A 26661-nucleotide genomic window follows, 5' to 3' on the forward strand; every position below is an offset into this window, starting at 1 on the left:
ACTCACAATGCTGTTTGGGAGGGAGTTCCAGGTTTTTGTTCCAACAATGGTGAAGGAAAGGTGATATATTTCCAAGTCAGGATGGCGGAGAGATGGGAGGTGGGGGTAGAACTTATACATGGTGATATTCCCATGCACCTTCTGTTCTCATTCTTCTAGATGGTAGAGCTCACAGGGTTGGAAGGTGCTGTCAAAGGAGTTTTGGTGAGTTGCTGCAGTGCATCTTGTAGATGATACATATTGTGCCACAGTATGTTGGCGGTGGAAGGAATTAATGTTTACAGAGGTGGATGGGGTGCCAATTCATTGCTGCTTGCAATGGATGATATTGAGCTTTTTGAGTGTTGTTGAGTTTCACTGATCTATGCAAATGGGAGTATTCCATCACACGCCTGACTCGTGCCTTGTAAGATAGTGGACAGGCTTTGGGGAGTCAGGAGCTGAGTTACTCTCCACAGAATTCCCAGCATCTGAACTGCTCTTGTAGCCCCACTATTTATGTGGCCGGTCCAATTAAGTTTCTGATCAATGGTAACCCCACGATGTTTCATAGCAGTTTTTATATTCAAAGGATAATTTTAAGATATGCAATTCAGTTTTATAATTATTTTTAGAAATGTACAGAATCACCTTTCTAAAGATTTAAACAACTACCATTTAATACTGTCATGAAGCTATTAATGTTTATGATATTATTGGAAAATATTTTTCTTTTAAAATAGAGGTTTAGCTGTGGGTGTGTCTAAATTGGCTTAGAGACAGCTGGTCTGGGTGCTTTGATGTGTGTTAATTTTGAGATGTAAGAGAGATACAGTGCATCTGCATTCTTTGAACAGACCATTCAAGAAATGGGGTGAAATCTGGCACCTAGCAAGCAGGGACCAAGCAATATGTTTATATTGCTAATAAAATTGGTACTATGAAAGGGGTTTTATTGTTAGAAGAAGTGGGTTCAAAGATGCTGGTGATGCAAGGAGAATTTACATTCAATGAGCTGTACTAGGTAAAATTTCAGCAGTTTTCATGTGTGCAATGCAGAGGCAATGTAAGATCAAAACAGCTGTAAGCCTCCAACTGTCTCCACAGGAACCAAAGCGAAAGGAATCTCATTTGAATTTGTAAGGTGAAGATGCTTTGCCTGGTGTCTGGTTAAATCTATGGGTTGCTGTTGCCTTAATGGAGATTAGTTTGGGCATTTGTTAAAGTTAAGGTAGTAGTAATTTATAGCCATATGTATATATTTAACTTGTCTGAATTAATAAAATGTTTCATTTAGTTTAATATAAAACCTCTCAAGAAATGTTGGTCTGATCCTTGAATTATGAGTTGCATCTCGAACATACCACTTAAAAACACAGGTTTTGACAGTTGTTTAAAGTTTCCCTCTGGGATTTTTAAATAACTCAGTTTTAACGAAAGACTGTCTCATAACAGTACATCTTGAGGATATTTTCCCTTCTTTATACTAAAAAATAAAATAAACTGAAAATAGTGAAATAGTGATTATTTTATGGAAACTAAGAAAGAAAACGCAATAACTATAAGTTTGTGGCCCCAAATCTTTTTATATTTTAATGTCAATTGCATATAACAAATATATTTGTTAAAAAAAGTTAACAACATAGCTACCATGCTAGGTCTGTTGTAAAGTCACTACTAACAACCAGCCTAACTTAGTCTTGGGGAAGCAGTGTGGGATTCAATGATGATAATGCCATCAATGTCAAAGGGGAGATGTTTAGATTCTCTCTTGTTGGAAATGGTCATTGCCTGACACCTGACACATCTGCCACTTATCAACGCCAGCCTGAATGCGCACCAGGTCTTGTTGCATGTGGGGGTGGATTGCTTCATTATCTGAGGAGTCATGAATGGTACTGAACACGGCAATCATCTGTGAACATCCCCACTTCTCAGCTAATGATAGAGGGAAGGTCATTGATGAAGCAGTTGAAGATGTTTGGGCCTAGAACACTGCCTTGAGGAACTCCTGCAATGATGTCCTAGGGCTGATATGATTGGCCTCCAACAACCACTATCATCTTCCTTTTTGCTACAATACTCCAACTAATAGAGTGTTTTTCCCACTGACTTCAATTTTGCTAGGACGCCTTGATGTAACACTTGGTTAAATGCTGCATTGATGCCAAGGGCAGTCACTCTCACCTCACATTTACATCTCTAGGCTTAATTATTCCATTCAATCAGACTATATCAGGTAAATAGCACAGCTGCCTTTAAGGGGAAGCCATATAATCATATAAAGGAGAAAGGATTTGGTTAGATGAAGTAGAAAGAGGCTTGTGAGCAGCATAAACACTAGCACGGGCCAATTGGACGGAATTACATCACATGTAATATAATCCTCTTGGCATTTCTTCTCACTTTGGCTTTGTTCCTGCTGTTTGATCTTTTGACCACCTTATGGCTTGTATGATAAATATGTCTAACCCAACAAGCCTTCCTTCCTCCCACATCAAATACTTCATGGTAAGAAAAATAAACAGGTCATCCTGCTGCTTAGTTGCTATGCGCCTGAAGAATAACCATGACCACTTTTAAACAATAAAAGAGCTCTTACGCATATTCTAGTACAAGTCTTCCCTAACTCTGGTCCAGTTAAACCCAGCCCATTATACACTGGGAGTCAAGAACAAGTGGGGTTACTATCAGATAAAATCAGCCAGAGAAAGAGACACAAAATCTCCTAAATACAAGAACAATTTTGAAATAGATTATACGATGCTGTCATTTAAACAATACTGTAAGAGGAAGGATTCTTTAAGAAATGGATAAAGGCAATGAAACATATTTTAGTCTTGGAGAAATTTGTCAGTTAGAAGGGTCAATTTAAAACGCAAGTAATAATGATAAATAATGCTCAGAAAAACATGCAAAAATTAATTCATTATTTGATATCAATTTATAGCTCACTAGAAAGAGGCACATAATACATTTCAAATAGCTTTTTAAAGAAAAGCACATCTATCTGATCTGTACCATTTTCACAACTTAGACAAATCAGTAGTATATTCTGTAAGTAGCAGATGATAACAAAATAGAAAGCATTTCTTACATTAGAACCATTTTGAAATAATTACAAGAAGTTGATTCTCTCCCTTTAAATCAGCAGGGTGTTGTCGCTAAATTCATCTAAAATGATATGCTGTATAATTACTGCGATCTCACATTAACAGACGATTGTTTTATAGTTCTAAATTGAGACTCACTTGCTAAACTGCTTTCAGCTTGAAACTGGAAGATCTGTGCCTCCATTTTGGTTAATTGTTTTTGCAACATTTCAACTGTCTTTCTGTGATCTTCTTGCAGGTGCCGGACTTGCTCACGGAAGCTTTGATGTGCTGCTTCATTCTGGGCAGTCATCTGACTCACAGTCTGAGCATGCTCTGATTTCAGCAGTACATTTTCAGACTGCACACAGCAAAGTCTGCAATGTTTAAAAATACAATTGTGACATGTTACATAAAACTTCATTATAAAATTTGTGCCGGTCTCTCCCCATGCATTAAGAGGCAAGAGACTACTGTCCTAGCTCCTGCCATTGTTCCTCCATACTTAGTTTAAGGATATGCAAGACAGTGGCAACATTTTTCAATTTTATGCCTTAAAAAATATTTTCTGGTTGAATTACTTGGGTTGAATTGAGGAATTCATCAAATATGGATTTATCAATATATGCTGAGGTATTATTAAACTCTTGTGCTGTGTAAATAAATCCAGAGTACTAGTGAAGTAATTTGTTATGTAAGTGGATAAGTATTAAATACTGTATTAGTTCATGCAGTGCTAAATATATGGTTGTAAAAATCTCAAATCAAGCGTCATAATTTGATTTATAACCTGGATTAAAATGAACTCAAAGCTTCAAAAAGAAATCCTTATGTAAATGTGTACACTTGCAGGTAAACACCAATAATAAATATATATTTCTGGGTGAGATTTCATTTTAAAAACTACATATTTCTGTAAAACGATCACTTGTAATGACTTTCAAATGTATTTAATAGAGGTTGCTAATGCAAAATGTTGCTGGATCTCACCTTTGAGATAAGGTATTAAATATTTCATCATACTTCAAATAACAGCAGGCTATTCATATGCAATACAAAGATGATGATAATTAGGATTGTAAACTACAGTGGGACACAATGGACGAGGACAAAAAAAAGGTCAAAAATTAAGTTTCATGAAGCAGATCTGAACATCCAATATTTGTTTTGTGAAGAGCAAAATTGAGTATATTACCTGTAATTTGTTTACGTGTATGGATTTGAGTAGTTTGTGAAATATTCCTTTCAAATACGTTTAAATTAACATTTTAAAATCTTGTGTTGCAGCACGTCGATGCTTAAAAATACACAAAAATAGCTGTTGCAGTATTTTAAATGCACTTCCAGATTTTCCAAATATTTAACTATTTAGCACTCATCTCATATCAGACATGCAAAAACATCAATTCATTCCCAAACTTCAAGAATGATGTCAAAACTTCAGCTCTATTTGTCACTAATGGAAAAGCCCCTGGTTATAGTGTGTATAGAATATGCAATATCAGAAAAGTACATCAATTATAACTGTACAAACAAAATGATAAAGTATATGAAGTTATACAAGCAAGTTCAGCAAGAGATTTTCTTTAAGAAAATGAATTACAGTACTTATAACTACTTAAAAACTGACCATCTTGTATTATGTCTACTTGAGCTTGAAAAATAATTTAAAAAAACATACTTTTCTCTAATCTCAGCTTCCTTGGACACAGTTTCCTGCAGAATCTTGTTATGTCGCTCCAGCAGCATATCATGCTCTAACTGTAGAGCCTGCAACTCACCCACACTGACTTGTAGGTTGCACTGAGACTCCTGTAACTTGGCCTTCAGCTGGTCAACCACCTTTTGGAGGTGCTCTCTAAAGCAAAAGAAATGTTTACATTTATTCAGCACAGCCATTGCTTTTGGCACATTTGTTAGATTTCACCTCATTGGCACATTTGTGCAATTAATAAAGCTTAAATTAGCAAATTGTACAGAGCATAAGCTCAGTGATGATAAGTTAAGATAATTTGTGAAGTTTGGGTAATATTGTTAAGAAAGTCTTAAATTTGGCACAAAAACAAAAAATGCTGGAAAAATTCAGCAGGTCTGACAGCATTTGTGGCGAGAAAAGGAATTAAATTTGGCATCTCTTTAATTGCCAAATGTTGTAATGTAGCTTTAAGAAAGAACATGTGGGTCCTTTGGGAGTGAACTGAAGTTTTAACCAGGACAGCTTTGGCCTCCAGCAAGTTTAGCGTAGCAGTAAAGAGAAGCCAAGGCTACAATGCTGATCGGCCAGGAAGGTGGCTTGAGGACAAGATGTTCCAGGACTTTTGGTCAAAGATACAAGTTATAGTTTAGCAGTTAGAAGGGGCACCAATGCTTTAAAACTGATATGCTAGAATAGACTTGGGCCTAGAATGTTCCAAGGATCTCCAGGTAGAGATACAAATTAAAGATAGATTGTTGTGGGGATGCTAGGAGCATTCTTCCCATTGGTCAAAAGCTGCAAATATTGGGTTAGAAATTGTCAGTTGTGTTGATCCAGATGCATGTATTTGGGTTAAATGTTGCAAAGCTACATGCAAAAAGGATATAAAAATAGGGGTGCATCACTGAGATCTTTGCACTTGCCGAGGGTTAGTATTTGCTACAGTATACTTGTTGGTGGGCATTTATTCCGAGTTAGGAGTAGAGTAGGTCACTTGCCAGGAAAGCACTTTCTAGGAGTAAGGCACTTGTTAGGAAATCAGCATTTGCATAGGACATTGCCAGTCAATGGGTATTAGTCACTTTGAGAGGTTGCTGTAAGAACCCAATATTAGGCCTAGATAGTGACTAAAGTAACTATCACAGGGCTGAGGACTGCTGTAAGAATCCAGTATTAGAGATCAGTGGATCCAGTATAGACAGGATTGTCAAAGCCTCGAGAGAGTGAATAGAAAATCTATAACCACTTAGCTGCCCAAGGAATCGCTCAAAGTCCAGCTTAGGAGAATCAGTAATAAAGTACAGTTTTAATCATTTTGGGAAAGCCATAGTTTTTGTTAGAAAGCTATATCCACCAGAGAGAAAGAGAGAGAAAAGAGAGAGAGAAAGAAAACACTCAGCAGGCAGCTGTGAAGTGTGTAGCTTCAGCAGTTAAGGAAGACTGGAAGCGGAGTTGAAAAATGATCCACTGGAGTTTAAGTCTTAAAACGGCAAAGAGACCTGTATGTATGTTAGAGTTAAATTGGCTAAGCTAAAATCTCAAAAGGACATCGTGAGTCAAAAGATCAGGTTTAAGGAAGCAAGAAGGGAAAAGCCCAGAAGTCCCTGGATCCATGGGAAAGAGAGACAGATAAGTGTTGAATTTGTGTACTGTGCCATGTCTTGACTAACGTAATGTTACATATCAATCATATCGTTCTTTATTGTCCAATAGACCTCGTTAGTTTGCATTTTTAGTGGTTGCCCTTTTTGCTAATGTGGTTATTCCTCAACAAAAATATTCTTACTTGGAGTTTTACAAATCCCTTGGATACTATTGGCCATGCGACCCTATATTACACACAATGAAATTTCACAAAAAAGTAATGCAGTCAAATCCTTACTTCCTGCTAGGTTAATGATTGTAACAGGGGTTGCTACAACACGTCCCCACATTTACGGACTAGAGAAAAAGACACCAGAATTTCACACCAGACAATGGCACAAATCAGTCAAAGGCAAGAGATGGATATTCGGCCCATCACAACTTATCATTCAAGCATTTTAAACTCATTCAAATGAACAACCTACTGCATTTTGAATCCTCAAATGTATGAATCCAATATGCTACTAGTAGATATTACATATATTGAACATACATTGAACGTATTTATTTAGTGCCTTTAATGAAACATTTTAGAGGAGAAAAAAAGGAACAGATTATTCCAAATGTTTTTCAATAATGAAAATGTTTATAAGATCCATTGTAAATTTACTTTAAATTACATTTATCTTCTCTGATCTTACAGGTCTAATTTACGCTGAAGCAATATTCTGTGTTCACCTTGATGCCATCCCTACGCATCCTTTAACTTTCTTCTCTCTTTATTGCCCAGCTTAAACTTTTCTTTCTCATGTTTTCCCTAGAAATTTGGAGTCATTCCTTGTTGGGTTTTTTTGCAGACCCACCCTAGTGTACATTTTTGAAGCATAGAAATCAAAATTGTAAACAACACTAAGTTGATCTGACATTATATCGTCTCAGGATAATCTTTCAGTGACTTAAAATATTTTAGATATGTATCGCAACATTCTATTTGTTTCTCCACATTGACAGATATGAGTCTACAGTTACATCCAGCCCGTTTAAGCCATACTTCTATTGTCAAGGTTTGTCATCATTACTAAATGTAGTAAGGCCTTATTTCTGGTGGGTTCTACAACAGTGTTCCAGATAATCGTCCATACCCATCCAAAGTCCTAACTTGTACCAGTCTGGTGTGTTAATAAGAACAATGAGCAGAATAGGAGCTCCGCTGAACTTGACATGATTATAAAGTATCTATGCAGTGATTCTGAACTCAATGTTCTACCTTCATAGGCAGAGAAAGTCACAGTGCAGAAAGACGCCATTCAGCCCACTGAGTCCATGCAGGCTCTCTGTAGATCAATCCAGTCAGTCCCATTTCCCCACTGTATCCTTATAGCCCTACCAGTTTATTTCCCTCAAATAACCATCCAATTTTGGAATCATTGTCACTGCTTCTACCACCCTCATAGGAAGAGAGTTCCAGGTTATTAAATATTGCTGCCTAAAATTCTCTCACACCTCTGCTGCATCTCTTGCCCAAAACTTTTAATCTGCAATCCCTAGTCCTTGTACCATCAACTAGTGAGAGCACTTTCCTTGTCTACTTTATCTAAATCTGTCATAATCTTGTACATCTCTATCAAATCTCCCCATAATCTCCTTTGCTTCATGGGTTGCACCCCCCCCACCCGGCGCACCCCACATCGGCCCCCCTCAGCTTCACCAACCTAACCTAGTAGCTAAAATCCCTCACACCTGGATCCATTCTAGTAAATTTCTTCTGCAAATTCTCAAAGATCCTCAAACCCTTCTTGAATTGTGACAATCAGGACTGAATGCAATAATTTAATAGTGGCCTACTAGGAGCTCTATAAAGGTTCAGTTTAAGTACTCAATATCTCTATTTATGAAGCCCAAGATCCCATATGCATTGCTCACTACTCTCTCAGAATGTCCTGCCACTTTTAAAGATCCATGCACATGAACCCCTAAGTCTCTCTGTCCCTGCATTCGCTCTAGAACTGTGACATTATGTCTATATTGCCTCTCCCTACCCCTTCTGATGAAATGCATCACCTCACACTTTTCAGTATGAAATTCCACTTGGCACTGGTCTGCCCATTTTTCTAGCCTATCTTTATCTTGTTGCAGCTGATTGGTATCATCTTCAGTGTTTGCTAATCCTCTAAGTTTAATATCATCAGCAAATTTTGAAATGTTACCCTGTATTCCAATATCCAAATAATTTATACATGACAAAAAAGCACTGGTCCCAGCACTAACCCTTGGGGAACATCTCCAGCCTGAGAACCAACCATTTACTATGACTCACTGTTGTCTGTCCATTAGTCAATTTTTGTATCCAAGCTGACACTGACCCTTCTATTCCATGAACCACAATTTTGTTAACTAGTCTTTTATGTACTACTTTTTCAAATGCTTCCTTAAAATTCAGATAGACAACATACATTGCATTCCTTTCATCAACCTGTTCTGCTACTACATCAGAAAATTCAATCAGATTAGTCAAGTACAACCTGCCTTTAACAAAACCATGCTGGCTCTCCTTAGTTAAATCAAACCTCTGAGTGCCTGTTGATATTTGCCCTGATTATTGTATCTAAAACCTTACCCACCACTGATGTTAATCTAACCAGCATGTAGTTATTAGGAATGTCCTTACACCTTTCCATGGATAAAGATGTCACAAGATTGGAGGATTATAAAAAGCCAGCCAGCCTTTCACGTGCATCCTTCCTTTCAATTTTCAACTCATCCATTAGCTTCACCATCTGTTTCTAGCAATATTTTGTCAGCATCCTTAGTGAACAACATGCAAAGTACTCATTAAGTCTTTTAGCCTTGCCCTCTAGGCATATATCACCCTCTTTCTCCCCAATAGGGCCTACCCACCTTTTACTGCTCACTTACCATGTATATGTAGAGAGTTTTAATTATCTTTTATATTAACTGCTACTCTATTCTCATCACCTCTCTTTTGCAGTATTATTTTCCTCTTCACTTCCCCTCTCAATATATATATTTGACCTGGCTTTCCTTTAAAGAACTCACATGACATGCACCATACATCCTCTTTATTTGTTTCATCATTTTCTCGGTCTCCCTTGTCATCCAAGGAGCACCACCTATGGTTCCCTTATCTTTCGCCCTTGTTAGGAGGCATCTAACCTGTACCTGAAACAGCTCCTCAAAGATCATCCACTGTTCCATTATAATTTTTTCTGTAAGTCTTTGATTCCATTTTACTGGAGCTAGACACCCCCTCATTCCATTGAACTTAGCCCTCTTCCAATTTAGAAATTCTACTTTAGATAGTTCATTGCTCTTCTCCATTATTAATCTAAACCTTACGATACCATGATCACTCTTCCCCAAGTGTTCCCCCACAGGAACTTCGTCCACCTCATTCCCCAGCACCAGATCCAGCATTGCCTCATTTTTAATTGGACCGAGAGCAATATGGTCAAGGAAGACCCCCCAAACACATTTCAAACAAATCCCCCAAACTTCCTCTTCCTTACCCTTTACTCTAATCTTATCCCAACTGATATTTGGGTAATTGAAGTCCCCCGATATAACCACTATTTTTTTTGCACATCTTTGATTTCCTGCAGAGTTGCCTCTCCCTTTCTCATTATTTGGAGGTCTATAAAATACCCCTAGTATCATGATCATCCCAATTTTGTTTCTCAGCTTTCAAAAGAGCATTAGATGATTATTTGAATAGAAACAATGTGCAGGGATATGGGGAAAAGGCAGGCAATGGCACCAGGTCATAATGCTCTTTTAGAGAGCTGTGCAGACATGATGGGATGGATGGCCTCCTTCTGTGCTGTTAAAATTCTGAGATTTTAACAAAATGGATTCTGTCTTTGCCCGAGGGACATCTTTTCTTTCCAACACTACAATGTTTTCTCTAGCAGTACTGCAAACTCTTTTACCTTCCGTATCTTTTCTGAAACACTCTGTATTCTGGAATATTATGCTCCACAACATTTTTAAGCCATGCTCCATTATTGCCATTATCATATTCCCACACAGCTACTTGTGCTCACCAACCTTATTCATCACACTTTGTGCGTTTAGATACACGCATTCTAAACCTATCTTTGTGTTCCTCGTAGTCGGCTCTTATTTAGTATGATACTACCTCCTTCTCTAGTGCTAACCAACACACACTCCTTTCTGCACCTTACCCCTCTTTTCTACTTCCAAATGCTGGTGCCCATCCACCTGCCAATTTGGTTTAAACACGCCACAATCACACTACTCAACCTCCCCATGAAGACATTAGTTCCAGTCCTGCTGAGCTGCAACCTGTCCCTTTTGAATAGGTGCCTCCTGACCTAGAACTAGTCCCAATGTTCTAAGAATCTGAAGCCCTCCCTCCTGCACCACGCTTCAAACCATGCATCAATTCTCCCTATCTTCCTATTTCTACTCTTGCTAGTATGTGGCATTGGGAGTAAGCCAGAGGTTACTGTCATCGAGGTCCTCCTTTGAAACTTCCTTCCTAGCCCCTAGGAATCTGACCATTGGAACTTAATATCCGCTTTCTCTGTGCCATTGTTACCGACGTTACCACAGATTCTGGCTCGCTCTGTTCCCCCTGCAGAATATTTTGCACCCCCTCCATGATGTCCTTTATCCTGGCACCTGAGAGGCAAGACACTACGGGAACTCATGATAATAGTTACAGAAATGCTTGTCTGTCCCTTAACTATGGAATGTCCTATAACAGCTGTATTTTTACTCTTTCCTGTTCCCTCCTGTGCAGTCCCTTGCCCAGTGATGCCATGGTCTGAACTTCCCTCCTTCAAGATGCTGTCACTCCCAGCTGTTGAGTACAGGTTTGAAAGTGGCATGCACCCCAAAGATTCCTGCACCACCAGCCTCTTTTTACTCTTCCAGATAGCCACCCATTTACTATCCTGAACTCTTACTGTTTGTGGGTGACCACCTCCTGGAACGCCTCATCCAGGAAATACTCATCCTCCCTGATCCTACAGTGACTCCAGCATCCCAACAAGCTCAGAAATCCTGAGCTTGAGCTGAAGCAGCTAGAAACATTTCCTACACACATGGCTCCCCATGACACATCAAGTTCCCAAATGGCACAGGAATTGCAAGCAACAGGTCTCAGATGCCCATCCATGATCTAAGAACACATCTCTATTCCTTCGTTTAGTTCTAGTTAATACCTGGTATAAACTATTAATTTTAATGAATGCCTCGAGACCTGCTCTGTGCTTAATACTCTAATATTAATTCTCTTCCTGTTATCACTTCCCCCGATTGAAATTGTATTAATTAGTTTAGCTAGTTGAACTATAAATTTAATACAGTACTTAATAGTTCCCTGGTCCTAGAATAAACGACTGCCCTAGTTTTAAGTAAGTGTGGAATTATAAGTAAACAACTAAAAAAAGTAAATTTTACAAGTCACAAGAAATGCATCAGTGATTAAGATTGTATTGAGAAAATTCCCTTAGGTTCTATAACTTACTTTTCTTGCTGGGTCAACTCATGTTCATTCTGAGCAGCTGACCGGCTCTTCTGCTGTTTTAGAACATTATGAACACGAACTTTGTAACTTTCAAAATCCACAGCAGTTGCAGTTTGCTCAGCCTGTAAGGGCAACATGAAATCACTCTGATGGAAGTACATGAATTTCAAATAAACTAAACTCTACCATTTGTAAGTAAATTGAATAACAAATCAATTCATAACTTTGAAATTTTTTCTCCCTCCAATCAGGATTAATTAATTTCTAGCTATTTCATTATTTGTAATGCCAGAAATCTCCTGACCTGTTACCAAAAGTAGTGAACATATGAGGGTTAATTTTGTAACTTGAGGTTCCCAGCATAGTGCCCTATTTGACTGGAGCACACATTGGAGAATTAGGAACTCTAACTCAGCAGAAAGTGTTGAATACTCAGTCAGGAATGGAGGTCAAATTCTTTGACATATGCTGCCATTGAATAAGTTTCTGCTTGGGGAACAAAGCCTCGCTAAGTATGCCCTTATCACTCAAAATTAAGTAGAAAATACATTCCTTTGCTTAGAAAGGGAGGGATATCAAAATTAAATAGTAGTCATGCTTAGGATGCTGAACATATTTAACCCAACGAGACCGCGTGCAGGGGAAAGAAAGAGAGATGAGGAAGGGGGAAGAAAGAGAGGGAAGGGGAAGAAAAAGAGGTAAAGGGGGGAAGAAAGAGAGGGAAGGGGGAGAAGAAAGAGAGGGAAGGGGGAGAAGAAAGAGAGGGAAGGGGGAGAAGAAAGAGAGGGAAGGGGGAGAAGAAAGAGGAGGAAGGGGGGAGAAGAAAGAGAGAGAGGGAAGGCGGGGGGAAGAGAGAGAGGGAAGGCGGGGGGAAGAGAGAGAGGGAAGGCGGGGGGGAGAGAGAGAGGGAAGGCAGGGGAATAGAAAGAGAGGGAATGGAGGGAAAAAAAAGGGAGAAAAAAACTTACACAAAAAATGAGAATTAACCAGGCAGGGTAGGTGTGAACAAAAAGAATGACTAATCAATGTGAACACCACATTAAATATAGTTGCTCCCAGCAAAACCCTTGTACTAACATGAATGGCATGCAGTGGCTTCAGCAGCGAATGTTAACTTTTCGCTTGTTAATTTTCCTAAAACTTATAAAATCTTCTCGTAACTTGTCTTTTCTTTCTTATTCTCGCTATCCGACTTGAAAAATTCACCACATTATTCTCAGAAAATCAGAATGTTTTATAGCTTTGGTACTAGAAATAACTTAAAATTCACTGACTGAATCAAAGTCATAAATAGTAACGTAATTATAGCAACTACAGACCAACTGAGGGCTGGAAAAAAATACCGCTTGAGTATCAAAACCACAGGGTGAAGAGACACTGCTGTAGTCACTTTGTTTGTGCCAAAAAACATCTAAAGTTATTGTCCAATTCTGTATCAAAGATAGTGTTTCAGATCTGGTGAGACACTTCGCCGGATGCACTCAAGATTGTACCTTAGCAATATCGCATTCTTCCTGAAGAGCTGCCATCTTTTGTGTAAATGCACTCATTGTACGATGATTCTGCTCATTCATTTGACGTAATTGTTCCTGAAACTTGTGGTTTTCAGCAGTTAACTCTGCCAATTGAATCTGCAACATTAAACAATAATAGTCTACTGATTTTCTGCAAGTCCGTCTTTACATTCTACAATCACTACTGCTTTGGCGTTCTGAATTGCACATGCACACAGGAACTTGAGAAAAGATAGCATTTCCACATTTTTATCAAGAGTCACTGCCCTAATTGCTTTGTGTTAAAAAAATAAAACGAAGATGCAAAACCAGATTTTGCAAAGAATTGTGTTATCCTAATGGATTACTGTTTTATTCTTGACCCAAAACTGACAGACTTTTCAAGTTAAATCCCTTCTATTTGTTGAGTTTGCTGATGCTCTCTCGGGGTGGGTTGGGGGGGGCGGGGGGGGGGGGGGCAGATAAGGAGCAATAGCGAGATTTCTATTATTAGATTCTGTTTCCTTAGCTAGGCAGAGAAAAATAACACCAAATTTTCACTCCTATTCAGTAATTTCTGCTTAGAACACATACATGTCGACATTGGATGAATGAGCATTATGCTTTGTTGAAATGTCGCTCCAGTGGTCTGTGCGCATTGCTGGTAAGACATTGTTTATTTTCCAATCCTTGTTGCCCTCAGAGGGTTGCAGTGGGTCTTTTTGAGCTGCTGCAAGAGTTTTGATACAGTGATTTGTTCAGCTTCTTTACAAGTCAGTTAAAAGTCATGCAATCACATTATTGTATGACTAATTCACATATAGGCCAGGCAGGATTAGGATGACAGGTTTCCACAAAAGAGCCAACCCTGGACCCCACCATCTTTGCAAACTACTGTCTTATTTCCAACCTCCTTTCCCTCTCCAAAATCCCTTCCCATCATTCCTGAAACTCCATCAGTTCCTGCCCCTGTGACAGCACAAAACAGCTCTTATCAAAGTCACAAATGACATCCTATGTGACTGTGACAGAGATGAACTATCCATCCTCTTCCTTCTCGACCTGTCTGAGCTTTTAACATGGTTAACCACAGCATCCTCCTCCAATGCCTCTCCACTGTCACCCAACTGTGTGGGACTGCTCTCACCTGGTTAAATTATTTATCAAATCATAGCCAGAGAAAGGCTTGCAATGGCTTCTCTTCTTCTCCTGCACCGTTACCTCTGGTGTCCCCTAAGGATCTATCCTTGCCCCCTTCCTATATTTCATCCACATTCTGCCCCTTGACAATGTCATCTAATGGTACAGTGCTTTGCTTTCACAACACCCAGTTCTGCCTTACCACCATCTCTTTCGATTCCTCCACTGTTGCTAAATTATCAGACTGCTTATCCAACTTCCAGTACTGGATGAGCAGAAATTTCCTGCAATTAAATATTGGGAAGACTGAAGCCATCGTTTTCAGCCCTGCTCCAAACCCCATTCCCCAGCTACCAACTCTATCCCTCTCCCTGGTCTGAGATGAAGCCAGTCTGTTAGAACCATAGAAAAGTTACAGCACAGAAGGAGGCTATTCGGCCCATCTTGTCCATGCCAGCCCGAGGACACCCAGGTGCCCTTTCTAATCCCACCTTCCTGCACCCAGCCCATAGCCCTGCAGCTTACAGCACTTAAGGTGCAGATCCAGGTACTTTTTAAAAAGAGTTTAGAGTTTCTGCCTCTACCACCAACTTGGGCAGCGAATTCCAGACACCCACTACCCTCTGTGTAAAAAAGTTTCCCTCATGTCCCCCCTACACCTTCTGCAACTTATCTTGAATCTATGTCCCCTGGTTCTAGAATTCTCCACCAAGGGAAACAATTTTATCCTGTCCACTTTATCTATTCCCCTCATAATTTTCTACACCTCAATCAAGGCGCCTCTCAGCCTTCTTTGTTCTAAGGAAAATAACCCCAACCTATCCAATCTCTCCTCGTAGGTACACTTTTCTAACTCTGGTAACATTCTTGTAAACCTCCTCTGCACTCTCTCTCCAGAGCTATTATGTCCTTCCTGTAATGTGGTGACCAGAACTGCACACAATACTCCAGTTGAGGCCTCACCAGTGTTTTATACAATTCCAACATTATATCCTTACTTTTATATTCTATACCTATGCCAATGAAGGTGAGCATTCCATATGCCTTCTTTACAACCTTGTCTACTTGAACTGCTGCCTTCAGGGACCTGTGTACACAACCTTGGTGTTATATTTGATCCCGTGATGAACATCCAATCTCACTCCTGCCATCACTAAGACCGTCTATTTCTACTTCAATAACATCACCCAATGTCACCCCCATCTCAGCTGCCGAGACCCTCATTCATGCCTTTGTTACCTGTAGGTTCAACTATTCCAACGCATTTCTGGCTGGTCTCCCACACAATATCTTTGATAAACTGGAGGTCATTCAAAACTCTGCTGCTTGTGTTTTAACAACTCCTGTTCCCCTATCAGTGTTCACTGACCTACATTGATTCCTGGTCAAGTAATGTCCTGATTTTAAAATTTGCATCTTTGTTTACAAATCCTTTCACTGCCTTGCCCTTCCCTATCTCTGTAACCTTCTCCTGTCCCACAAGCCTCCTAGATATCTGTATTCCTCTAACTGTGGCCTCTTGTGCTTCTCCAGTTTTAATTGCTCCATCACTGGTGGCCATGTCTTCAGTTGCCTAGGCCTCAAACTCTGGAATACCCACCTTACTCATCTCTGCCTCTCTACTTCACTTTCCTCCTTAAGACAGTCCTTAAAACCTACCTTTTTGACTAAGTTTTTGGTCATCTAACCTAAAACAGTGTCTAAAACCAGCGGCTATGGGAGCGAGTCCCTGCCGAGTTTTGGATCCAACCAGTTTTTGGGTCAAGTCTTTCGTGCCAGATCAGGTCAAGTCGAGGGTCGCTCAGACCATTCCTGGCGCAGGAAAAGACGAGAGTGCGAAGTCAAGGGTCACCGTGCCAATGCAGCACCAAGCCCATCAAGATGGTACGTATTTTTACATACCTATCAACAATAAAAATTCATGTATGGCAGCTTAAAAAAGTCTAATTTTTGGACAGTCAATTTTTGGATAGCTGGACTTGAGACACGGTACCCGTATCTCTTTATGCGGTTATTTTAAAATGTGAACCTCCTTGAGATGTTTTATTACAACAAAGGTGTTATATAAATGTAAGTTGATGACGACGTTCCTTCCCCAAACGATATTAGCAAACCAAATGGCATTCTATGACAATCCAACAGCTTTATGTTACTTTTACTGATAGATCTCCTTATGGATAGATTTTTTTTTTTAAAAACTGAATTTAAATTCTCAACCTGTCATTGTAGTATTTGGGCACATGGGCCTGGATTTCATGGGGCAGCGGTAGCCCTGCCCACCATCCAGAAAGTCGAGGGCAACCCCCTTCCGCCAGCCGTGAAAGCTACAACTATATTTTACGTTTCTTGCAGCGTTGGCTTCTGCCCCTTAAAGGCAGGAATGCCTGCCTTCAAGAGCTGCCAGCCAATCAGAGGGCTGCTCCCAGCAGTGCGCCACCCATGAAAAGTGGCCACAGCTGGCACTGCAGCAGGCCCCAAGAACAGTGATGATCCAGGAGGCCCAGATGGTAAGCAGGGTGGGGGATCACCAGAGCTAGACAGGCACTTGCAAGGGCATTGTGATCGGGCACCTGTAACCCACCAAGGGACCCTCCCCCAGGGCCCGCAGAGAGATCACCATGATTTACTTGACATGGTGAGGTGCTCATCAGCCACTGGTAAAACTTCTGCAGTGGTGGGAAGGCAACAGGAACAGCACAGCACCCCTTTCCCCCACCATATTTTATGCCCCCCCCCACCTCACAGCTTGCTCTTGGGGTGGGCATAAAATCCTGGCCATGTTTTTGGGGTTGTTATTAAAAGGCAGTGGCTTAATAGTCCAGAAACATGATGACTACTTTACTGTACCTCTTGAAATAACACACTGACACGATAGACCAATTGGATAAGGACTACAAACAAAATCTATTCCACAGTGCAAGTCAGTGGAGATGAAGAAAATAGTGCAGTAACAAATGGTTGTGATAAGAATCTTTGGAGTGATTGATCTCTGCTTCTGATAGAGTGTTGGAATTTCGATTAAATCACATTTGAAAATAAAACACTACCACATTGTGGAGGATATCTCATGATCAGTCAGATTTTAAACCTGCATTTACCCAAAGAGAAAAAAAATGTTTCTTCTGCACAGCTCTATTCACAATCATCCTTCACTATATTAAGCCAATTTTTAATCCACTTCAGAGGCTCAATTTCTGTGTTTACTACTTTGCATAGGCATAGCTTATGTTGCTCAGTAATAAAGCTTTTGTTGATAAGATAAAATTGATTAAAGATAACTGGTGGAATCTTCCACTCTGAAGTCTAAGTTTGGTGCCAGGTGGGAAAGTCAGAGTGATTCCAGCTGAGTGGCGGGACAGCTGAACACGTGCCATCTTCCACTGTTCAGCTCATTAATTATGCATCTGCAAGCAGCTTGGCGAATCTTGTGGCAAGGCACGAAGGATGTCACCTGCCCTGCCATTACCGCTTGGGGTCGAAGTTCCTGGCATCATATTTAAAGAGTATCTGGACAGCTATTCAATCACTGAAAGCCAGGAGCTCCAGGTTATGCTTAAACCAAGATGTCCATGAGAAAGCAGCCTTTGACCCCAAGGTTCAGCAATATCTCTCTGAAGATTCCCCTTCAGGCTATCCAAGAATGGCAGGAGGTCTTGTTTTCTCAGGTTGGGAGCAGGAGGCCCTCCCACCTGACCGTGGCAGCCTGGGAGGTCTTCACCGGGGAGGTTAGTGCCCATGGGGTCCAAAAAGAACCAGTCTGCAGTGCAGAAAAAGGATGAATGATCTGCTGCGGTCTGCCAGGGTAAGTGCACTATCTATTTAATGCCAACTCTCACTTTCAATGGCATTAGGCAACATAAGAGCTAAAGTGCAAAGGGATGTCTCACACAACCAGGAGATGGGACATCAGCACTGTATGTGTGCCAGCCGCTTTATGCTCTCCATCTCATATAAATTCCAGAACAATTGGCTTCTTACTCATTTACTGGGGAAGGCTCAGCATCGATAATAATCATGCATCCTTCTGACCTGCTCATTTACTCAATGGCCTCATAATCAATCCTTCTGTCTTTCTGCAGGACAAGATTGCGCATAACAAACATGAGCGGGCCAAGACCTGAGAAGAAACGGCTGAATTTCGTCACCTTAGTATCTTCAAGGAGCAGGACGCAGAGCTTTCAGGCAAGAAGCGTGACCATGCCTTCGCAGAGATCAAACTCCCCCGAGAATCCAGTGAGGATGCATCCAGTCTCCATCTCCAACATGCATGTATTGACTGTGAGTAATCATTAACGTAGAATCTGCTTAGTCAATCAATAAACCTCTCTTTTCTCTATTCCAGGTACCAGAAAAGAAGGGGGTGGGGGAAAAACAGTAACTCAGACATGCCACAAGCCCAGGCCACCTCTCAGGAAGGTGCCTCAGTATCCTCTGAGGAAGCACAGTCACTGCATTCACTTGCACCCTCCACCAGTGCAGATACACCCACCTCTGTGGATCCTAGTTATAGAATAGACTTGGATTCACAATCTGGTGAGCACCTCACAGACATGGGTCCACAGCTGGCGGAGGCAATGACAGCCAAGATACTCAGAACTGCTGCAGAACAGACCCCTGCTGAGCTGATTCTGATGACGAGCCTCTGGACATGGCCATGAGACACCTCTTGGAGGTGCAGAGACAGGCAGGGGAACATCAGGCAGTGTTGCCAGGGGCCATGCACAGACTGGACAGAAGGCTGGAGGAGTCTGTCCACGTTCCATCTGCGGTTGTGGCTCTGGCATGCGAGCACTTGGAGGTCCCATGGAAATGGTGGCAGGCGCCTTGGAGACCCATGTCCAGCAGAACACAGTTTCTACCGGATGTGCGCTCAGAACTGCAACTCTATGAGTCTGGCCATGGGTGCAGTGCAGCAATGGCAAGGCAAGAGGGGGACAGGGCACTTCAACCTCCCTCCAGGTACATCATCTCCTCAAGGAGACAGGGAGGCACCCACAGGGTGGAGGAGCACCAGCCAGACATCCCAGGGACATCAACCCAGGTCACACCAAGAGTGCCGTGCCACTCCACCTTTCCTCCACCAATGATCCCATGGCCTCCCAACAGGTCAGATCAAGGAGGGTGCACCTGCACCTGAGCAGGAAATCCTTAGCATGCTAGGGATATCTAGGCCCTCTAGGCCTCAGGCCATCAGAGGGCTCCCGCCAAAGTCATCTCAATGTACCAGTCAGCAGGCTGCATCCACCTGAGGATGTCAAGGCTGCACTAAGACATAGTGTTGGAGTAAGAAAGATTAAGTAGTATTGAATGCACACAGGCGGCATGAGTGTACACTCATTGCATATAGTCTTCACATTTGTAAATATATATTGAATTTACCTGTTTCCAAGTCTAATGGATTCCACTTTTCTAATAATTGCTTCAAAGTTCTGTGGTTAGATAAGGCTCAAAATGTTGAGTCACAATTGAATTCAATCAAGAACTTCTACTGATTCAGTTCTCTCACATTATCAGAGTGGGCAGTCTATAATACCACATGTAAAGATCAGGTAATGGCCCTCATTTGTCAGTGTGCTACCTGGCCAATACCCTTGTTAACCAAATTTTACTACTAACTATGCTGTGGCCTCAGGAGATGTGTCCATCAAGCTCATTGCACTTACTGCTGTTGTTGCACTGATGTCAGTTGTGTGTGGACAGCACAATTACTCATGGCGACTTATATCGGCTACATTTATCCCAAGGTTCATTATGAACACAGTTTCAGGGGTGAGAACCCGTAGTTGGACACTGTAATCATAACAGTCGAAACCCAGAAACTAGGTTAACTGTCTGGAGGGAGGTGTGGTGGGCACATTCAATGCTGAATGTCTTTCCTTGGTGATTTGTCAATTTCAGCGACCATGCAGCTGAACGAGGCAAGTATACAATGGGCACATTAGCCTCGAGTGCAAGAAGGGTTTGAATGTAGGATTTAGGAGGTGAGTTTGCGCATCTGAATAAAGCCGTTGCCAGACCTCACATGGACAATTGGTAGATCTATCCCCACTTATCAAGGGTGTCAGTAGTTGTAGATAAAGGGGTAGCTCTCAAATCAAGTTGGAAATTATTACATGACAGGGCTTTTCTTGATTTAGGAAAGACTAGAATGGGCTTACGTGCTATATCATCTTGAGGACTGTGATGCTATCAATGTGATGCATAGCCAGCTCTCTCAAGCCTCTGGGGGGTCCATGCAGGAAACACTTCGACCTTGGCTGGTGTGTCCAAAATGATGGGTCACTGTCTCCCCTGGATGCAAAGGCCATCTTAGAAAGAGACTTAAGGTTTTGGATGATGGCAGGGTCCCGAATGGTTGCACCTGAGCAATCCATACTGAAGGGGAAGTACACACCAGGGACGACACTACAAATAAACCTTGAAACTTCACTGCATGAAGAATCTGGGTTTATTATGTACGAATGGTGATTGAGGGGGCGCAAGTAGGAGCAAGATCATGCCTCATCAATCTGCACTGAGGAGAGGTGGCGGGGGGACATATGGTGCTCTCATGCTGCTGCTCCTTGTTGAGCCATCCACTTGCTTATGCCCGAGTGATCTGTCTGGTCGGCCCCTCTTTGGGAGATGTCAGGGTGACAGGAGTGCATCCCCAGCTAAATGAGTTCAAACTGCTGATAAGCTACCATGCACAATGACTTGGTGAGGGCATGGATGAAATTACTATTCCATTTAAAGTTGCCCAAGGTCATGGGAGAAGGGAGTGCTGTTTAGGTTCTACAGCAACTATGTACTGCCAGGGCCAAGCATTTAACTGTGGCTAGTGTATTTAATTGATCAACCCAACATCAGGGCAGACAGTGAGTACTTAATATTTCATTAACCTCTAAAACATGGAACTTCTGAGAGAAATTAGGTCTGTGATCAAAAAGGTGCTGGGGCCTTCCCAGCAGCAAAAGCGAATAAAACAAATAATTGTGAAAATGTGTTGGCACATTACTCCTCCTGAAATCTGGTAGCTGTCAGGTTGTCGCGGGCATGCCTGCCAAGTTGTACCCCTGCTATGGCCTCTTCATACGGCTCGTTGACATTGTGGACCTCGCCAAATCCATCCTCTTCAATGTCCTCCTCGTTGGAGCAGAGATCTTTCTCTTGCACATCTCCCTCAGGCATTACATCTGCCCGCCCTTTGCAGCACAGGGAGCAGCAGACAACAATGATCCTGAACACAGTGGTGATATTGAACAGCCCCACCTGAGTAGTCTAAACATTGGAAACGCATCTTCAGAAGGCCTATCATCTGCTCTATCAAGAGCCCAGTGGAGACATGTACAGCATTGTACCTCTCTTCAGCAGCATTATGTGGACGGTGAACTGGCATTACCAGCCACATCTTCTAGGAATATCCCTTGGTCCCCGAGGAGCTAGCCCTTTAAACGCCTAGGTCCTTCAAAGATCTGTGACACCTGCGAAGTGGGTCAAAATGTAAGTCGTCAGAGCTCCCTGGGTACCTAGCACAAACATGCAGAATTTGCCTTGTGAGATCAGAAACTAGCTGGACATTCAATAAGTGAAATCCTTTTTGATTGATGAATCTTTCAGACTGTTGCCAGGGAACTCTCAAGGTCATGTGTGCAGTCAATGGCGCCCTGCACTTATGGGAAAACAGATATCAATGAGAATCCCATTGTGCCAGCAGCTTGGAATTCAGCAGCCATGCAGAACTGGGCATATGGTGAGCTCTAGTGAACAGGGCATCTGTCACCTCCCATATGAATTTGTGTTGCCGATTAGGATTTGACACACAGGTTCCCCAGTGCAGCCCTGGAAGGGACCATTGGCAAAAAAGTTCAGTGCGGCGGTGACCTTTAATGCCAACAACATGGAGTGCCCTTCAAGTCCTTGTGGCTGCAGTTCTTCCTGGAGAACTTGGCAAATATGAGCGACCACATTCTGAGACAAGTGATGGCACCTGCAGCATCGTATGTCGCTCATTTCCATTTATGAGCAGTGGCTGCGATATACTTATGGTTGGGCGCCTGATCTTCATTATATTTGCTGCTATCAAGAGCGTCTTGGACTTCTTGGGGTCCTGCTCACCATTGCTGCTCAGGACGCTGCTCCTCCTGGACCTGTGCCATTCTACAACAGGCCCTTCTATTCATTCATATGAGAGCAAGAACAGAGTTGGCTACAGCCTGCATTCTTAATGCCTCTTCGATTTGATACAATTATTGAGCATTTCATCAACAGATTTCCCTCCATCCCCAAGCCAGCAGGACAGTGCTAAGTCGTTAGCTCGGTCTCCATCTAGACATGACATCCCCAGCCCACCCGTTTCTGGTGAAAGGCATCCTGGAGGACCACAGATGGGTGTTCCTCCCATTCATATATGACTGCACACGCAGATATTGCAGATAACAGCCATGTGCGAGAATCCTCCAGCATGCACTTGTCAGCTTGCCTCCCTAGACACACTGGGCAGAATTTTTCAGTCCCCCTGTGGTGTATGTAATGGCGGACGGGCAGACAATGCAGCAGGAGCTAAAAAATCCGTTTCCAGTTGGTGTAAAATGATGGCCGGAATGTGTGCTCTCGCCCATCAAGGCTGGTCGCCATTCCTGCCAATGGCTGGCATAAAATCATTTTGCATCCTATTAATGGATGCAGATGAAGGCCCGACCAGAATAGTCCCCCTCTGTCCGATTTTCTGTGCTGCCAGCGGTATCAAGCTGGCCCGGAACATATCACCAGATCAACGTGGTTGGCATGTGTTGAACTTACTTGCAAGGCAGCCTGGGGCTGATTACAATGAGTGGAAGGGAAAATGGAGGCCTCCAGCGAGAGAGGACCCTGGAACAGCATGTGCAGCAGTAGGTGGGTGGAGCTTTCAGGAGGTGGGTCTTCTATGGGCAGGAGCTTCCAGGAGATGTATCTTCTCCTTCAATAATGGGTAAGTTGATGTCCTGGAACCCGGATATGATGGCGGGGTGCAAGTCATCCCGCTCACCCCACCACATAAAACGTTGGAAAATCCCTGACAGCATAATTAATCAGGCCAGCGTTACGTGATACAGAACAAAATCCCACCGGCCTCCGCAATGGGAAACTCTACCTGTTCCCGTCCCGGGCACAGGATCTAGTCCTGGAATCGAAAATTCTGCCCTCTGTAGAGAGAACACAGCCTTGGCAAGATGGAAAGATTTTCTGCATTATGCCTGGTCAGCCATGACCATTTAGCTGGGATTATGGAGATTTGAACTGTGCTTCTAGCTGCTGAACCCCTTGGGTGAATTCACCTCCATCCCTTCTTTGCTGCCCCTGTCAGGAATGGATGGCCAATCACACCTACTCAACTCCAGCTCCAAACATTAATGGATTCTCTCAGGAATCTGACCCATTAGTCATGGAGTAATGCTTCTTCAGTGGGCATTTGACTCTCAACAGCAGCGCTCAGCTGAGCCTAGCTCGCCGTGGCTTGAGCAACTAATTAACAGGGTGCCCCTTCACTTGGCCCAAAAAACAAGGAGTAATTAATTCCTCTCAGCTGCTTTGAGACCCCTCCTATATTGGTTTTTCTGAATCTTTTTCGAACTGTGTCATTACTTTCGCAAGTAGAAGTTGGTTCATATTCAGTACTTGAGTGCTTCCAGCACCTTCCAATCTCCCCCATCACCAACCAAGTTCCTCCCATCCTCGTCTACAGACACTGCTCCCAATTCCTCTCCCTATTGTGGTTATTCAGCCTCCCCCATTAACCTTGACCCCATGTTATTTATGCCAGCATTCCTGCTTTCCCCATAGTTCCCTTCAATGTTTACGTCCCCATGCTCCTTGTGAATCTGACCCCTTCCATTCAAGGCCAGCTGCAGCCTTAGTTTTAGCAAACTTCTTCATGAGACCATCCACTACCCCCTGCATGAGACAAGCTTCCACTGCACCGGATCCAACTACCTCCCCTGAATGTGACTGTGCCCTCTGCGTTCCACTACCATTCTTCCAACCCATAGGACCAAGTCAACCAAGCCCTTTACGCACTTTTTCTGAGACTGTCACTGCCCAGAGAGGTCTTCCCCTCCTCTCAAGACTGGGGCTAAGGCATATATGGCATGCTGAGCCCTCTAACATGCCCCTAACAGTCTGGCCTCATTCCCCGGACACTCTCTAAAAGATGCCCTAGAAAGTCCGGCTTAATTCCCGTCAATCTCTTAAATACGCGCCCGACAGTCTGACTTTGCTCCCCAGACAATCTGGCCTCATTCCCTAGACAGTCTCTTAAACATGCCCCCCCCACCACCCCCCAGACAGTGCCTCACCCTTCCCGACTGGTCCTCCCTCCACCTGGTCCTGTATCCATCCCACCCCTCGCTGCTGGTCATGCTTCCCGTGCCCAACTTTGGCACAGCTTATGCTACTGGCACCCGATATGAAAGAGTGAATGGTTACCAGGAAGGTGAAAGCAGCATCTACTGACTTCAAAGTGATGGATGAAATGAAGCTCGCCAGGTGAATACCACTTAGATACAGTCGTAAAACTGAACATTCCAACTGCCTGCTGGCAGGGAACTTAATTTAGATGGGGAACATGATTCCGGCAAGGTGGCCTTTCAATAAGCATTTATGACATTCTAATGCATGCGAATAGGGTTCTCAACATTGTCAGGAACCTTGACCCACCTTTAATCCACCTTTTAAGTCAGGAGAACAAAATTTTAACAGTTTATCCCACCATTGGGAAACTGATTTTTTGCCTCATGCCAAATTAAGTGTTCCCATCCGCCACAATTCCTGCTGCTGGCAGGAGCGGAAGATTCCACCCAACAAATCCAATAAAGTTCTGCTGTTAGTAAGGCTTCTACAGGAACTTCAAAATAATTGCTAGGCAAGGCTTCTTCCCATAGTTCCAACCCTTTTACCACACTGCACCTATATAGGTGTTCTGTTTTCTTTTTCAGGTGCCTTGAATGCTTTTCCTACATCAGATCTTAGACTCGACCTGTAATTCTCTTGATCTCCCTTTCTGTGCTATTTTATACCATAAAAAATCTACATACGCACATACAAAGTATGGCCCATTATCTAACACTAACAAAAAAAATCTGTACAAATCTCAGCCCACAGACGTTTAAAAGCTATTGATGTAGAGAACAGGAGATCAACTTTTTCACAAAAATACGAAAGTTAAACGGTTGATAAAGGCCAAACTAATTACTATTCATGACAACCGTTTTGAAAGGATACATTTCCAAGAATTTAATTGAAAATTCATTGATTAAAAGGTACCTTGTAATTTTCCAATTGCTGCTGGTTTGCTTCCAGTTCTCCTTTAATAGAAGCATGGAGAGCCAATTGTTCTCTTTCCTAAAAACATAATACCATGTCAATTATATAATTGTCTGTTGAACCACATGAGTCAAATTTAAGGGCTAAATAGTAAGAATGCAATTAAAGTTTGTATAATATTCTGTAATACTGCACTTAATATTCCACAGTACTTCATTCATCACAATATCCAGTATAAGTTTTTCTACCATCTCCTCTCCACACCCTGCCCAAATTTATTTATTTTACACACAGGGAAACTGTTTATATTTTAAAAATGGTCAACTTGAACAGTTTACCATCTTAGAATAATGGTTGAATTGAATATGTGTAATACTCATTTGCATTGGTTTTTCTGTGGTTCTCTCCAGTGTTTCATCTGGAGATCTTTTGGGTCCTCCTTTGTTTATCTCTTATCCTTTTCTTTTCCCCTCTGCAAACTTTTCTTGCTTTCTTTCACCCACATTTAAGTAAAAAGAATACTTGTCATATATGTAAGAACCTCCCTTAGAACTGCAGATATTCCAAGTGTTAGCAACCATTTTGTCACAATCAGACACCATTACACAGATATACAAGTCACTTTCTGAAATGTGGCTGATAGGAAATGAAGATGCCATTTATGTACTGCACTTAATTATGAATAAATCTATAAACATTAAAGGTCTGTAATCAAAATATATTTTCAGTGATTAAGATCATGTAGGACCTCATGTTACTCACAGCTCTCTTTGATTCAGCAAGTTCCTTTTTTGTTTTCACTAGGATTTGTTTCATCTTGGTGTTTTTCGCTTTGTGTTCTTCCAAGGTTGTCTGAAGAGACTCTGCAACATAACCATATAATCA

At 42.0% G+C, this 26661-nt stretch overlaps 1 protein-coding gene across 1 annotated transcript in view; it reads right to left on the bottom strand.

Annotated features, from left to right (window-relative positions):
* The window catches only part of LOC121284040 (GRIP and coiled-coil domain-containing protein 2), a 78219-nt gene that overhangs the window by 11761 nt on the left and 39797 nt on the right, over window positions 1-26661 (bottom strand). Inside the window, exons 14-19 of the mRNA XM_041199003.1 lie at window positions 26539-26639; window positions 25777-25854; window positions 13357-13494; window positions 11864-11985; window positions 4753-4929; window positions 3231-3448 (exon numbers count right to left, since the gene is read on the bottom strand). Of these exons, the coding sequence (XP_041054937.1) occupies window positions 3231-3448; window positions 4753-4929; window positions 11864-11985; window positions 13357-13494; window positions 25777-25854; window positions 26539-26639 (834 nt within the window). The remainder of the gene's footprint in view (window positions 1-3230; window positions 3449-4752; window positions 4930-11863; window positions 11986-13356; window positions 13495-25776; window positions 25855-26538; window positions 26640-26661) is intronic.

Source organism: Carcharodon carcharias, chromosome 11 (assembly GCF_017639515.1).
Source record: "Carcharodon carcharias isolate sCarCar2 chromosome 11, sCarCar2.pri, whole genome shotgun sequence".
NCBI lineage: Eukaryota > Metazoa > Chordata > Chondrichthyes > Lamniformes > Lamnidae > Carcharodon > Carcharodon carcharias.